General features: G+C 42.6%; 2 protein-coding genes across 2 annotated transcripts; one reads left to right on the top strand and one right to left on the bottom strand.

Annotated features, from left to right (window-relative positions):
• Positions 1 to 273: 273 nt before the first annotated feature.
• Positions 274 to 3,942, top strand: gng13a (guanine nucleotide binding protein (G protein), gamma 13a). Its single transcript, XM_030416042.1, has 3 exons — positions 274 to 675; positions 3,124 to 3,231; positions 3,403 to 3,942. The coding sequence occupies exons 2-3, from the start codon at positions 3,134 to 3,136 to the stop codon at positions 3,506 to 3,508; spliced, it is 204 nt and encodes a 67-aa protein (XP_030271902.1). The 5' UTR covers positions 274 to 675; positions 3,124 to 3,133; the 3' UTR covers positions 3,509 to 3,942.
• Positions 3,878 to 15,810, bottom strand: chtf18 (CTF18, chromosome transmission fidelity factor 18 homolog (S. cerevisiae)). Its single transcript, XM_030415974.1, has 22 exons — positions 15,566 to 15,810; positions 14,726 to 14,815; positions 14,488 to 14,638; positions 13,949 to 14,138; positions 13,700 to 13,792; positions 13,502 to 13,554; positions 13,265 to 13,406; positions 12,455 to 12,679; positions 12,276 to 12,373; positions 12,052 to 12,175; positions 11,781 to 11,911; positions 11,551 to 11,644; positions 11,357 to 11,455; positions 11,131 to 11,261; positions 10,618 to 10,732; positions 10,268 to 10,492; positions 9,937 to 10,086; positions 9,466 to 9,596; positions 7,069 to 7,213; positions 6,836 to 6,931; positions 5,869 to 5,938; positions 3,878 to 4,145 (listed from the first exon to the last, which is right to left on the bottom strand). Exons 1-22 carry the CDS (start codon positions 15,654 to 15,656, stop codon positions 4,024 to 4,026), a joined length of 2,766 nt encoding a protein of 921 aa, XP_030271834.1. The 5' UTR covers positions 15,657 to 15,810; the 3' UTR covers positions 3,878 to 4,023.
• Positions 15,811 to 15,893: the final 83 nt, after the last annotated feature.

The raw sequence follows: 15,893 nt of genomic DNA, 5'->3' as shown, positions 1-15,893 counted from the left end.
TGCCTCTTCGTTTTGTTTGACGCACACAATTACACCAAAAAACAAAGTTTAATTTACCTGAAGAAAGGGTTTCACACTCATACGCACTTTTACAAAAAGGAGATCTAACACCTAAAATAAAAGATCCTCTTCTAAAACACATCTCAGCGATGAAATGAGCTGAGGATTGGTGGTGTCTCGCCTGTTTTGAGGATCTACCACAGAGCACACACACCCCTTCCTCTCTGCTCTGCGCATCTGAATAGAAAATTAAGTCCCCTGCGGCTTGTTTTCCCTCCGGTGCTCGTCCTCATTTGCGTGTTTCCTGCCTCAGTGCGTGTGCAGATTTCCATACAGGTCCGTCTCTCTGCTCCAGCCCTCGTTTGACTGTCAAAGCAGGCGGCGGGGCTTCGCGTTTCTCCGCCCTGCGCATCCCGCATCCAGTCGCTGCCAGAGAGGAGCGCAGGGGAGTGCCCTGCACCGCGGACCGCCGACACACAGCCTCCTCCTCCTCCTCCTCCTCCTCCTCCTGTTCTTCCTCTTCCTCTCTGCCTGCACTGAAGCTGGACTCCTCTGCCGGGTGAAACTCCACCGACTCTCAGCTGTTTCATTCTCGCTGTCGAAGCCCCGTCTGCATCCTCCATCAGCCCGGCTGCGCGCAAAATCGACCAGCGGTCCTCTCCGGTAGGCCTGACGGTAAGAGCAGCTCTCTGTGTGCGTGTTTGTGCGTGTGTGTGCGGGGGGGGCTCACGCGTTTTTACAGCCACACACACACAATCACGATTCATCTGCGTATGGGGGCTGATGTTGTAGGTAAACGCTGGACATTTACATATATACGGGCTTCATCCTCACACACACTGACGGTGATGTGAATGTTGAAGCGATGTAATGGAGTGAAGCTGTGTGAAGCTGTGAAGCTGGCGGCTCAGTGATGGAGACTGATGGCACCGGGACGCGTTTGGAGGATGTTATAATTAAATGATGAAGGCGTTTTTTTTTTTATCTTCTTCTTCTTCTTCTTCTTCGGGGAACAGCTGGATCCAGCAGGATGGATGCTGGTGGAGGAAACCGGGCAGCCGACTTACTTAGACCCATTAGAAAGATGAAGAGGAGGATGGGGGAGGAGGGGGAGGGGGAGGAGGAGGAGGGGGAGGGGGAGACAGTCTCCAATAGGGAGGACTAAACTGATCCAGGGTCGGTCTGAACTCTCAGCTGGGCCCTCTCTCTCTCTCTGTCTCTCTCTTCCTGCTGTAATGTGGCCTGTGGCAGGGTGGGGCAGAATTTATAATAAGTACAAATAAAATATAGAAAACGCAGCCGGTGGACTTTATGTTGGATTACTGAAGAAGAAGAAGAAGAAGAAGTGCTCCTCCTCTCAGTGCAGCACGCATACCTTCAGACTGTGTTCTGAGCTTTACTCCATTACACTAACGACAGCTATTTATAGACGAACAGAAACGAGCAGAAGATATCAACTGAATGACTCAAAATGCAATTAAAGTCATTTTAAAGAATGAAAATTAAATGAATGAAAAAATATCTGCACTTTGTTTTGTGTCACTGGAATATATATATATATATTTTTTAAATCGATTTAATATGGAGGACCGAATCTGCCCAAATCAAAAACACAAGATATAAATAAATACATGGATATAATGTTACATTTAATAAAATACAAATAAATCAAATAAAAACAATGAAGATTCATGAGATTGTTTTGCTGTCATTGGGCCTTAAAAGAAAAAGAAAAAAACCTAAGGTTTATGGAGGACCGAGTATGCCAAAATCAAAACTACATAAATTACTAAATAAACTGATACAGAATTAAATGCATTTAAAATAGTATTAAAAATAAATATAGGCATTTATGAAATGTGACATACAGTGATATTTCTGTGTCTGTATATATTATCTGTTGTATGAACTCCCTCAATTATACACTTTCCTGTTTACTTTTCCATTATATCTATCAATAAATGTAGCCATTCATTTCCCTTATTCTTTTTCTGGTGAGCCACAGACTGTCTCAGACTCAGAGGACACTGATTTGATCTATTCACTCTGATGATCACCCAATAGGCAACGTGTAAAACCTGATGACACACATTTTACAGTTATTTATTTATAATACTATTTGTGGTGCATTTAATGGCATACTAATTTATTTATCGAGTCGTAAATGTCTCCATTCACTATTTGGATTGTGGCAGTTTTCATCTTCCATAATAACTTCAGCTCTTTGTCATTGCAGATGTTTTTTCCATTCGATGATACTTTCCATGAATGTTTTAAAGCTCAGTCTAAGTTTATGATCAGTGATGGAATGTAACTAAATACATTCTGAGGGACATGTACTCTTCTTGAGTGTCCCACATATACCTGCTGCTGTTAAACTCACTAGAGGACCAAATATTTTAATCCACCAGTGAATATTGTCCCCAAACAGATGAGAATGAAGAGTTTTTAGTGCTGCTGCTTAACAATCAGTGCCGAGCTAAATGACTGAGTCTTTCTAGGGAAGCTAGAAGTATCAAGAGATGAACTAAACATTTTTTTAAGGGATGTGTTGGCAGTAAAATCTTTATCCTTAGTTTTATTTACAGCAGGTTACATACGGCCTCAATCCGTGGAGTCAGCATGGCTTTTTAGCAACATGAATATGTCTTTTCAACCACTTCCTCTGTGGTTCAGCGAAGCTCTCCAAAGTGGTGACCATCTGGTCTTTATCAAGTTCTTTTTTTTCTTTTTTTTTTTATCAGATATTGTCAGAAATCTATCGAACAGAGCAGTGTTTCCTGCCAAGAGGTCACAGGATGACTTGACATGAGAGGAAAACAAAATATTTTTGCTGCACAGTCACTTAAATAACCCTCAGACCAACTTTCCTCTAATCTGCCTTTTGTTTTCTTTTACTTGTAAGGACTTAAAATCGACTCAAGTGAAAGCAGACCCACTGTTTCCTTTATTAAAACAGAAGAATGCAACAGAACGAGATTAAACGGAGGCCGAGCGGCTCCTTTACAACTAAACAGTCATTTTTCTCTCTCACTTGAGTTTCCATGTGATATCTGTGTGTCCAAACTCTTAATCTACTCGAGCGTCAATCTGTTGTGTGTTTTCGTCTGTTTGTGAGAACAGCAGTAGCATCATGGAGGAGTTAGACGTCCCACAGATGAGGAGAGAGGTGGAAAGCCTTCAGTATCAGCTGGCAATCAACAGAGAGAAATCCTCAATCACCGTTACTGAGTGAGTGTGTACTTTATATATACACACACACACACACACACACACACACACACACACACACACACACACACACACACACACACACACACACACACACACACACACACACTCTCTCTCTCTTGAAGTATCAAGTTTCAGATTCGTGCTGACTGTGTGTGTTTTTTTTTGCAGGCTGGTGAAATGGATCGAGGGTTGTGTTTGTGAAGATCCATTTCTGAATCCAGAGCTGATGAGAGCCAACCCCTGGGTGGAGAAGGGCAAGTGTGTGATCCTCTAATGGTCACACACAAACACATGCACACACGCGCGCGCACACACACACACACACACACACACACACACACACACACACACACACACACACACACACACACACACACATACAGACACACAATCACGGATGCATATAAACTAAAGAATCATGCACTACCACACACACACTGCACTAACTCGCTTATTTACTCTCTTTTCATGCACACACACACACACATGCACACACATACACACACATCATTGCTACTATCATGTTTATTTATTGGGGGACTCCTGAATGCTTTTAATTTATTTCAACACCCCTGTGTGTGTGTGAGTGTACAGCACTGAGTAGCTTTCTAGAAGTTTGTTTTTGATGGACTGCTGAGAAATGTTCAACAACACGTTTTTATTGGCTCTTTACACTGTCAATCAAAATAAAGACTGTTTTGAATTTAACAGATGTTTTTTTTAATTATTAATCATTATTTTGTTTACATACAACAAAGAAATACGTGTGTGTGTGTGTTTGGAGGGGGGTTACAGTAGTTCTCTGATGTAGACATTTCGTCTGACAGCGTTGGACATGCCCTCGTTGAACCTGAACCACACGTCACTGTTGCCCACCGCCGTCCCCATGGAATCTACTGCACTCCTCTCACCTGCAGAGAGACAAAGAGAGCATTTTGGGTATTGGGTCTATGAATTCAGTCAGTTTTCCAAAGCTTGACGTAATGTCTTTGAAGCCTACAAACACACAGTTTATTGTCCTAGAAGAGTAAAAAACAAAGGAAATATTAACATTTTTTAATCTGGAACCATTTTGGCTCAAAGCATGATGTAAACTTACTTTACTGATGATCAGAATAACTACTTATTAATTTGATTAACCAAAATGTTAATAATTTAAAGTGATGAAACAAATTACTTGTCCGATTTCAGGATTTACAGCTTGCTAATGTGATTACAAAACCTGAACACCTTTTTTTTTTTAAAACATCGGCGCAGGTGAAGTGAATAACCTTGATCATCCTGTTACAATGCAATGTACTGGTGGAAGGTGCGTGCCACGTGGCATCCACATGAACATCAGGGCCGAAGGTTTCCCAGCAGAACTTTGTAATAAGTTGTTCAGTGTTACTCACTTCACCTGTTTGTGGTTTTAATGTTTTGAATAATAAGTGTGTCTGAAAATCTCCACTTATGCAGAGTCCCAGTGTGCTGTCCAATCATCCCTGGGTATATCAGAGACTTAACTCCAATCAGTGCATTAATAAAGTGATAGAGGACCATCAACCAGTCTCTGCAGATACATTTCTACAGGACTCTCAGGTTGATCAGGACACTGGATCCAGAGCTGTGCCTTTTAAAGTCCTGTTGTTGTCCCTGCTTTGAAACTGAAACAGGTTAAAAACAGCAACAGCTTTGACTTTCCAGCCTGATTACACTGCTGATCAATTTCCTGAATGCAGAGCTTTCAGGAAGGTTAGTGATTTTTAATGGGTCCATTTCTAATAGCCCCGACTGCTCTGCACTGAACCTGCTCCTGCGTCACAAACTGAATAAAAGTTAACAGTACAGTAGATACCAACTAAACAATAGGAGGCCTTTCACTGATAAGTTGTAAACCCTGTTGAAAAGGAGCACGTTGCTGTGGTTATCATACTTCATGTTCAAGCATTATATGAGAAATATACAAAGGAACAACTGTGTATCTGTTACTGGACATTATAATAAGTCAGAGAGTACAGTAGCTCCTTGCAAAGTGAGAAAAACAACAGAAACTGTTTCGGACAGATATCCATCGCAGCTTGAGAATGAGCTTCTCAGCTCTGCTCAAGACCTCCATTGTTTATGCAAATGTGCTATTTTGGGTGTGGAGCCGTGATGCATTTGAACACAGTAGTCACATTTGTTTCCACTGAGACAAAGCTACCAGCAGGCCAAACCACAGGAGCTACTCTTCAAACTTTTACATTTCTCCGGAGCTACGATGATCAGACGAATGAGGCAAACTAAGCAGGATAGAAAGCTTTAAATTATTTAATTCACATAAGTGTTAAAGATTGTTTATTCTGTTGACTGGTATCCAAATCTTAGAAGGAGGCTGTTGATCAGGCGTGTCCAGTCTTTCATGTTGCCAACAGAAATATGATATTCTCCACACTATGGTGGTGAAAAGGCAGGTGACAGTGTTGTTGACAGCCCAGATCGGCTTCCTGCAGTCTGCCACAGGAGCTCTAATTTTGAGTTGTTACGCAACACACATCAGTAATCACCTCTGGTGTGTTTGGACCTGATGTGCCTTGAAGCGTTTTTCCCCAAACAGCTCTGTGTGCTCAAAAGGGTTCGGCTAAATTAAGCTCCAGTCGTGTCACACAGTACCTTTGTCTGAGGACGACTGCGGTTTCTGAATTTTGGGGGCGACAGCTCGACCGAAGAAGTCCACCTCCGGCTGCAGAAGACAAACACACAAACACAGAGCAACGATGAGGATGAAGTAAACTTTGTAAAACACTGTCCTCAACAATGAGGTCAATAACAATGAACAATCACATGACCATGCGCGGAAACACACACACCACCTCTCATTAGCCTCATTTCCAGTTTCACCATTAGGGACTGTAACCCAGTGGCTTCTCATTATCCTCATTTCTGCCCTCTAGAGGCTCAGCTTCTCTATAACTGAACTATTATAACACTGCAGATCACCCACAGAGGCTCCCATGCTCAGTATATATACAGATGTTGGCTGCTCCTCTCTAACTCCACCTACTGGCCTCCATTTATGCGTACAATACTGGCAAGAAAAGTGTGCTACTTCCCCAGTAAATGAGACGAGAAGGACCATCTGAAAAATCGGTTCGAAGCAATTCAACGGAAACTGCGTTCCCTTGCAGTTATATACAGAAACTTAAACCTGAAAAGATTGTTGGATTTTCTACCTGGAGAAATCATTAGCAGCAGAGCACCCCTTGTTATGAAAATTTACTTCCCCGTTTTTGTATAAAAAGCTTTGTGATTTTTTATTTTTGATGTAGCCACACAGCTGGCTTTGCTGACTGGACTAATTACTTCTTGTGGCCCTTCTTTGGGTGATGTATTGTAAACAATGCAACATAGGTTTTAGCTGGCAACACTGCAGATGAGGAGATTGTTTAAAAAGAGAAACATCTTTAATACACTATTGTGTTTTAATGGTGCAAACAGAGAAATTTAGGGGCAATTCTGAAATTGGCTATAGTCTACAGAGCATTTAAATTCAGATAGTGGATCATGATCAAGATTACACAGACTGTGATGTGTGCAGGATCTCACACCCCTCTAGTGTTTGTGTGTTTGAGTGTCTCACTTTGGTCTCCACTGTGGTCTGTTTCACAATGTTCTCCAGCCTCTGCTGATGATTCCTGGCCGCTTTAGGGCCGGCGCTCTTCTTTTCTTCCGCCTTCTGCATCACACGAGAAAGCAGATTATGAATACATTAGATTATTAACACACAGACACACACATATGGTGACCTGATTATCTGCTGGCTGCACTGTATAGAACAGCCGCACCATCTGTGTCTGTGTACTGAGGTCTCACCGCTGCAGGGTTTCGCTGCAGCATCAGTTGCTCAGCTCTCCTCATCTTCTCTTGCTCCATCTCTCTGCTGATGGTTTGTTTGGCCTGATAGGTCAGCTGACGGCGCGGAGGCAGGCCCGGATACCTCACCACCTCCTCAACACGCCTGCAAGCGCGCACACACACACACACACACAGACAGTAAACAGCGGCTATATACAAACATCATGTTGAGCGATGAGTGTGTTTGTGTTTAAACTACGTGTGTCTCCTGACAGCAGCGAGCCGACACAGAGGTGAACCCTGTTAGATGACAAACAAAATAACAAAAAGCTTCCACTTTTGGTGCCATCGTTCATGTTTTCCAGAATAAAACCCTGAACCTGTCACTCTAAAACCTTAATCCTCTTACCGCTGATCTCCATTCCTCTCTCTACACACGTACACACACACATGGACGTTAGTAAACTTTCTCACGTTCTCATTTGTGTTGTATTTAGATCCACAGGGCATCGGATAAGATTAAATGGTTCTTTCTGACTGTGAGCTATTTATTGCAATCTGTAACAATAACACAGCAATAACACTTCAGAGACGGGAAAACTGTCGATGAAATGAAAGAGAACTTCCCCTTTCACACAGTGGATTAAACACTGTGCAGCTAATATTAAGTAATGTACGTAATATAACGGGTTGTTGCAAATATTCATAGTCATAACTCATTTTGGCTGATTGTCGATGCTAATTCACACACATTTTTTCCCCACCGGATTGCAGAGAACATCTAGTCTCTCCTGTGGAAGAATGAACATTATTATGCCGGCTCTTATAGTCAACTATTCATGTCGAGCCTCATCTTATCAACAGGTCATATCAGCAGAAATGTCCATTTTGGGTCGATGCTGATGAGACGGAGACGGAGGAGGAGGGAGGGAGACGGTGCCTGGATGAGGGGTGACGATACATCACATGCTCCCTTTATCAGTAAGATGTAAACAATATACATGTATTGTATTGTATGATGAAGTAAGTGGTCTCCCACATTCTGTGCTGGTGCGCCTTAAATTTTCAGTAAGGAGCACCAGTGCCACTAGTTGAAAAAGTTGGTCCGAAGCCCTGATTAATTCAGTGTTACTGCGTGTCATCAGGTCAGATTCCGACTTTTACATGTTGGATAAGTAATTAAATTTAAACAATTTTTTATGGTGTAGTTCTGAGGACAAGTTGAGGAGTCTCACAGCCTGAGGGAAAGAAGCTGGGCTGTAGTCTAGTGGTACTGTATAGTTTCACCATCGTTAAAAATAAAAAATGAAAAAAATGAGAAGTTCTTTGGAGCAGCTTTAAGCAAATTCAAGTTAAATTGATCTAACTCACTCAGATTCAGATTCACTCTTAGTGTTTTTCAGTTTTCAACATATTCACATTAATTCTCTGGTTTAAGGACAGAACAAATGAGAATATTCAACAACAGACCTGAGATAAAAGTTCCTCATTACAGCACAAAGTGTTTTTAGGTTTAAAATGCCTTCAGGCTTAAAAAACAGACAGATTTGTAATGAACGAGGTAAATTCTCTTCATCTTTCCTACACGTTTTCTCTACGTGTTGTTCCTCACACATAGCCTCTGAAAACCAGGCGACGATAATAATGAAGTCTGCCACTGTCTGACCAATCAACAACCGTGTCCAGAAAAGAGCAGTCCAATCAAATAATAGTTCCTGTGGGTACTGGGCGTATCCAACTGCAATGTTAAATGTTTACATCCACAATTGTGCTCCAGATCTTTCTCCATAAGGTATCAGAGGGTGGCGTTGTGGTGAGCTAGAGAGGGCAGGTACAGGAAGGTGTAGATCAGTAGAAGCAGCAGTAGAGCCAACACTAGAGGCAGGCACCAGTCGTTGGTGACCAGCACCTGGTCACAGCGAGCCTGCAGGAAGGAGCCCCCGTGGCCGCCTCGCTGCTGCTCCACTTGGGCCGGCATGGCCAACACCGACGGCTAGTTATCCCATTGTACTCACACCAGGAAGTCCACGAAACAAAAAAAATGGTAGTCCACGATGTCTCTGATTAATTTCTCTAAACTTCTTTCTGACAAATTTTTCTAATGTTTACGACCTCATTCACTCATCCGCTCATCTGTTCATCCATCCACCTGTACCCCACCTGTGAGGCTTTGCAGCTTGGTACTCAGATCCCACACCACTACCATCAAAACACACACACACACACACACACACACACACACAGACCATGTGTTAAGGGGATTAGTCTCTAAGCCTCCATGCAGAGAAACCATAGTGTGGACAAGAGCAATGACCTTCAACACCCGAGAACCACACATCTGCTCTGCATGGGTCCACATGTAACATAAAGTGTGCGTGTGTGTGAGTGCAGGTAGGTGTGTGTGTGTGTACTCACGGCTCCAGCATGTATGCGTACTGTCCCTCTGGCGTGCGGTCCTGCCTGTACGAGAGGTTGTACGCCAGCATGGTGTCGATCAGCTCACGCATCTGCTCCTTCTCTCTGGTGCTGAACAGCTGCGGGTTCACCTGAAGAAAACACACAGGATTTTAGATAAACATTCAACATTTTGTCTCATCAGCCCCAAACTGTACTAACACAAACACAGGTGTACCTATTAAAGTGGGGCATTCAAATTGGGGCTAGCAAGGTCTGAGGTGAGCAGGATGTTATCAAATACTTAATGGCTCTTTAAGTGTCCTTATAAATATAGCCTTGTCTTTTTAGCTTTTCTTTACTTGTCTAAATAAACCCTAAAAACCATAAAACATAACATGTACTTTCTCTCCATATGTGATAAACAGATCCTGGGCTGCAGATTTACACACAGATACATACAAGAAGTTAACTGTACATGCTTTCACTCACAGGCCGTAGTTTGGGACAGATGATGTCGAGGAGCAGCGTGAGCATATCGAGGGTCAGGCAGAGCTGGCTGATCCTCGTTCTGATGCATGCTGGGATGTCAGCCAACATGGTGGACAAAGCGTTCCTGCTGCTGAGGAGCTTGGTGAGGGCCTGTAGAGAAGACAATGCAGCTCACTGATGACATCACTTCTATCATTTAGATTTTCCTACTTTTCTTACTAACTTTTCTTGCTTATTTTATTTGTCTTTATTCTAGAAAAGTTTCTCTTCCTTCCGCCTTTTCACCTGAAGCACTTGTTTTGCTACACTGCTGCAGTATGACATTGATTACCTCATGCTGGCTGTGGGGATAGCTGATGCGGGGCACGTGTGTGTGAGCAAACAGGAAGTGGAATGTGACCGACAGAAAGGGAAGGTATCTCATCAGGGTGAAGTTCTGCCCGTGGAGAATCACTTGGTTTAGTCTGTCAGAGAATGACAGCCAATCCAGAGCGTCACACACACACTGCAGGTTGGGGTCCCTCACTCGCATGGACAGATAATTATCATACAGACCCTGAGGAAAACAGACAGATGTTCAGACTGATATTAAGGCATCATCATTTTTTGTTTTACAGACTCTGGTGTCGAGATGCTTTCTATATTCCTAAGGATAAAATGGTGTGAAGGGGTGTTCATTACCTGAGAAACCTTTTCATACTCTCCGCTCGACGAAGCCAAGTGAAGAATGTTCTGAAACCTCTGAGCTCCACCTCCTGAACCTGGTGCCTCATCAAACCCCTCACCGATACGCTTCCTGAAAGAGCAGATTAGAAGTTAGTTTGGACTCCACGTATTTCACATCAGAGGTCTAAAACAATTACATATTGGGGATTTTTGCCAAAATTGCTTTGAAATAATGTTATAATCAAATTGCATTTTCAAGGAAACTTAAATCAACGACTATAAGACCCCCAGGCATCCTGACAAGTACAGTTTCAAATGTTCCTGTTCGTGTTCACAGTAAATGTAGAAATATCACTGAACAATTCAGGGACTCCAAGAAGAAACTAGCAAATGAGACCATAATGTTATTATGAAAATGTTACTGAGGTAATAAATTAAGCAAGAGTTGAGGTAATTTTATAATAAGCTTACATACTGTACGATCAGCAAAACATTTAACAATTTCACGCCAAACACGACGTTCTGTACCGTTTTGTACGCGGCAGCTGGAAGATCTCCTGCCACAGATGGAACAAGCCTTTGTTCTGGTCCTTCTGCCCCACTGAGACACACTGGATGGTCTTGGTGTTGACCTGCTTGAGGCCACGCCCGTGGAGAAACTGTACACACAATAACACATATTGTGATATAATTACATTGCAAACTACAGAAGTACTCATGCATCAGACAGATTTTCCTTCACAATGACACCCACCTGCAGTGTGTTGATGCAAGACCGGATGTCGTTGTCCGTCTTCTCACACAGTGAAATCAGCGTGCCAGTGTCTGTTTTCATCCCCTGCTTCACTGAGATCTGCAAACAAAAATAAATCTGTGTAAACATGGATTCTTTGCAAAAGTTGGTGTACTCCCGTGTGTGACTTAATGTGCGTGTATGTGTGTGCTGACCTCTGCCAGTCTCTGTGCGAGGCGGGAAGGTTGAGTCTGGGGAAACGTCAGGAGGAAGGCCTGCTGCCTGAGAGGTCTGAGAGCTGGAACGTAACTATAAGGAAAGAGATGTCATCAGACAGAGGCTGCAAAGTAAAAACCATTTACAACAACATCAAATGACCAAGCTATCCCCCAAAAAATACAGTTTCTATGTTGATTCTCCTGTTAAACTCAACAGTCTCTCTTACAGGTCGTTACAGATGCAGATGATTGGTCGAAGCAGGATGGACTCCTTCTTCTTTTTCTTCTTCGCAGTCTCTGCCTCCCCACCGGGTCCATCTTTCTTGTTCAGAGTTGCTAACAGAATGTTGATTGCAGCCTGTCGAACACAACAGATGAAGAAATATATATACTTATTATACTTAGGACCACACATTCACCAGCTAGTTCAGTTATTCCCAAACTTTTTCTGCAGGGCCCCCCTTTTGTAGATAAAAAAAAAAATATGTCAGAACATACCGAAGGCGCTCCATCAATTTCATCAATAATGAGACAGTTCGGCTTCTCGTTGGATCCTAAAACTGACTTCATCTGCGTTGCCGTGTCGATGCGTTTCTGGAACACCTCTGCACTGCGGTCATCACTGCAAAAAAAGAAGTTGACAGTACCACAGGAGGATTATGTAAACCTAATTCTTATGCATTACTATTGTTATTAGGCGAGTTTTCATTTGGATGGCTGACCTGGCATTGATTTCCACCACATTGTACCCAGCATGCTTTGCTATGATGTGAGCCAAAGTGGTCTTCCCCAAACCTGGAGGACCAGACAACAACGCCACCTGGAGAAAAAAAACAAATAAATTATGTTTTGCCGAACAACTAAATGTCATCAAGCTAAATGAGTGTGCAGGTGTGCTCACCTTGAATTTGGGTCGTTTATACTGATCCAGTTCAGCCTCCAGCAGCTCCTCAGTCATTTCAATCTTGGTCTTGAAGCGATTTGGATTCTGATTGGCTTGATTTGGTTTGAATGAGTTCTGGTTGGGGGGCTGTCTGTCAGACCGGACAGGGCGGGACTTCCTCTCTCTTCCGAACACAACGGTGTCCCAAAGTTTCAACCACTTGAGCAGACAGCGGTTGGTAAACTGCAACGAAACAGTCACACACACTTGACATCAGCGTGGGATACTTGGACATATCATAACTGAACTCTGGGAAAATAGTCAAGAGAAAATGCAAATGAATGCTTGTTTCCATCCACTACTATTGAGTGATTATTGGGTGTTGGTTCATCAAGATAAGCTATAGGTGGCACAGATTCTTCAGTCAGAAAACCATTATACTTACTAAAGAAAAGGATGTAACAAGATGAAAACTAACCCTGTGAACCTTGCATGGTGAAAACATTGTGTTTATTTCATTTATCAACAGGTGGAGGGTCACATCATCTCTGTGTAGACTGAAGGAGACTTAATCTGCCCTATTGATCAGTTCTTCTCTTGGAGCGGTAACGTGGAGCTGATTAGTCATGAGAGGAAAACCTTTGCAACATCATAACTTATTCAGAGAGCGTTTACATCTCCAATTTAGTCTTTTTCAAAAAAGGCAAAAACCATCTCAAGTGAGCAAAAACCTGTGAAATTGTTTTCTAATGAGATACTGCTGTTCTTTTAAGAGTATGTCTGCAGAAATGTTTATCAAGTTACACAGAAACACTAAATATTGCTTACATCATCACTGAGCAGCTCTGTGTAGTGTCGGGGAGAGAATCTGTCCACCCAGAGTCGAGAGGTCAGTCCCTCCTTGTCTTCAGGATCATTATTCTCTTTATCTTCTGTGCTTTCAGACTCAAGAAAGACATCGTTCACATTGCTGGAATGTGACAAGAATTCAAAAAGAAAGTTAAAAAAACACGTATTGCATGTGAGCAGATTTTTAATTTGTGAAAGAGACAGCTGGTGACTTACCTGGCCAGCAGCTCTGAAAGACGCTGAGATTCTTCCACTACCTGAAGGTGACGCTGTGTGATTTCAAAGACAGAGAAGACATTTTTACCAAATTTGCATCTGCATAGTCTCTTTTCTGTAGTGCAATATATATATATACAGTTATGTGCAGTCTTCTTGGCAGATTATACACTAACGGCAGCAGCCTTGGTCTCTCACCTTCTCTGCCTCGTGTTCTCTCAGCACACCTATGGGCAAGGCCAGAAGACCCAGCCCACCATGAGAGTTTGGCACAAATCTGGACTCCACTACCTGGAGAGAGAGACACACACAGACATACACACACAGTCAAACACAGAGGTTAATGCAAAAAATACATATGTATAACAAAAATAGACACGTGACACTAGACGTTTGAGTGCTGTGAATGAAACAAGGTTTTAGCATCACAGATGAAGAATTGCTAACCTTTGTCCCCGTGTCCTCCTTTTGTCTCAGATAGACTCGACTCCCTGAGGAGTCTGTCACACTGATGTACTCTCCGTCTAAAGGAGGCCGCCTCAGCACGTGCAGTGATGCTGGCGCCGCTGTGGGAGGTCGTCTGGGTGTCTCTGGGATTGCACCAAAGCCACTGATATCCAACGCTTCTGAGGTCGACCTAAAACACATGAACATATTCAGAAGTGTGTTGTACAGAGTGTCATAAGGCTACACTTAGAAATTGTTGGAATATATTTGGTTCATAATAGAAAGTGGTACATTGTTCAGTCTATAGAAATCTTAAAAATGAGGAGCATCATCGTATGTTCAAAATTGTATCTAAATTCCAGCATTTTGCAGTGTTTGTTGATGGATGTCTATATCAAGAGGTGCTCTGTGTACAGACAAAAAAATACATTCCCAATAATGTATTACAAATAAACCCCCAACTCTGACAATAGAAAGATCACGAAGCGCTTGTCCCTCGCCACATTCCATAACATTATGTTTTCCTCTGCCCGTCCTACCTGACAGTGTGAGAGGGCTCATACTGCTCTGGAGATGACGGCGGTGTGATGTTATCACTCGGTGTCGGGGCTTTGCTCTCTCGAGTCTGCTGTGTGTTGAAAAGCCGCTTGGCCACCCCTGCATCCTGCCTCTGCCGCTTCGCCTTTGGGGCTGCAAGGACAAATTCAGAGTTAGTGTTGATTCAGAGTTAATTTACAACACCAAACAGACACAAGGAAAAAACTCAGGTGAACTCACTGAGGGGCTGATCGTCCAGCAGGTGCTCAATGTCAGATATGTTGTCTCCTGGACCCTGCTTCGGACGTTTGCCTGGCTCGGAAGTGTCCTCTAAAACATTCAAGACACACAATTAATGCAATCAAGATTCGCCTGGTTCAGCTTCCAATGTGGAGATTTCTTGCCATTGCATTTCATAACGTTTTTTACGTTTCTTTCTTTTTTTTTTTTTTTACTGCTACTCAAGAAGAAAAGTATCGATCTCACTTTTAGGAAAATCTGATGGGTATATTTCACTGCTCTCTGACATTTGAGAAACTAAAATATTATTTGCTTTAAATAATAAAATAGCTGAAAAACATGCAGACAACATCTCACATTAGACTTGGACATGACTTGTGTGTCCAAAAATGGTTTAAACCCCCAAAGCTTCTATTAAAAATGAAACATTTACAACATGAATAGAATAAAATAATATGTCAGAATGAAACTTGATGCATTACATGATTCATTTTGCCTGCAAACTGATTGCAAAGGGCTTCAGTAACATTGCATAACTTTTTAATGAGCATTAATAATAAGTTAATACTTGTTTCCTACCAAAGTGAGCTCCAAGTTTGATTCATCCGTTAAGTAAACACTTGAAGTGCCCCCTGACAGTTACCATGTCCAGTATGACGACATCAACAAGCGTTAGAAACTAGTGGTCTGTCTGTGTTTGTACTACAAGTTTATGATGAAGTTAGGTACACGTGGCTATAACGGGGGTGTAGAAATAAAGAGAACAGTTTTAAGTTGTTCTTCGGGGGACACAAGTTACATTAAAGGTCCTACAAAAGACTGTAGCTAGCTAGTCCTCACCTTTCTCCATCTGAGCCATCGCGTCCAGCTCGTCGGCGAACTGGTCGTCGAAGTCATCTTCTATCCCAAACATTTCGTCATACTCGTCCATATTTGCACGATACAACCAAAGACACGGTAAAGTATGAAGTCTAAACCCACTCTTAAATGCTATAGTAGTAATATTTCGTACAATATTCCCTCCGCGGCTCCAGCAGCCGCTTTGCCAGAGCAGATTTCCCGGCAATTTTTTGTTGTGATTTACTACTTCCGGGTAACGAGAGTGCTCCGGTTTCTGATTGGTCAGCAAAACTTTCCTCGCCTCCCATCATGCACCGCGATATCAAAG

The sequence above is a fragment of the Sparus aurata genome, chromosome 1 (assembly GCF_900880675.1).
Source record: "Sparus aurata chromosome 1, fSpaAur1.1, whole genome shotgun sequence".
NCBI classification, from domain to species: domain Eukaryota; kingdom Metazoa; phylum Chordata; class Actinopteri; order Spariformes; family Sparidae; genus Sparus; species Sparus aurata.
This window is presented reverse-complemented; position numbering and strand designations above follow the sequence as displayed.

Bases quoted from the DNA above. Each gene is read 5' to 3' on its own strand.
- chtf18 (XM_030415974.1), bottom strand. From the start codon at position 15,656: ATGGACGAGTATGACGAAATGTTTGGGATAGAAGATGACTTCGACGAC. The intron at 12,680-13,264 runs GTAAGCAATATT...GTTTCGTTGCAG, and splicing joins CAGAGCTGCTCAGTGATGAT to TTTACCAACCGCTGTCTGCT. The intron at 12,374-12,454 runs GTGAGCACACCT...TTTTTTCTCCAG, and splicing joins ATAAACGACCCAAATTCAAG to GTGGCGTTGTTGTCTGGTCC.
- gng13a (XM_030416042.1), top strand. From the start codon at position 3,134: ATGGAGGAGTTAGACGTCCCACAGATGAGGAGAGAGGTGGAAAGCCTT. The intron at 3,232-3,402 runs GTGAGTGTGTAC...TTTTTTTTGCAG, and splicing joins TCCTCAATCACCGTTACTGA to GCTGGTGAAATGGATCGAGG.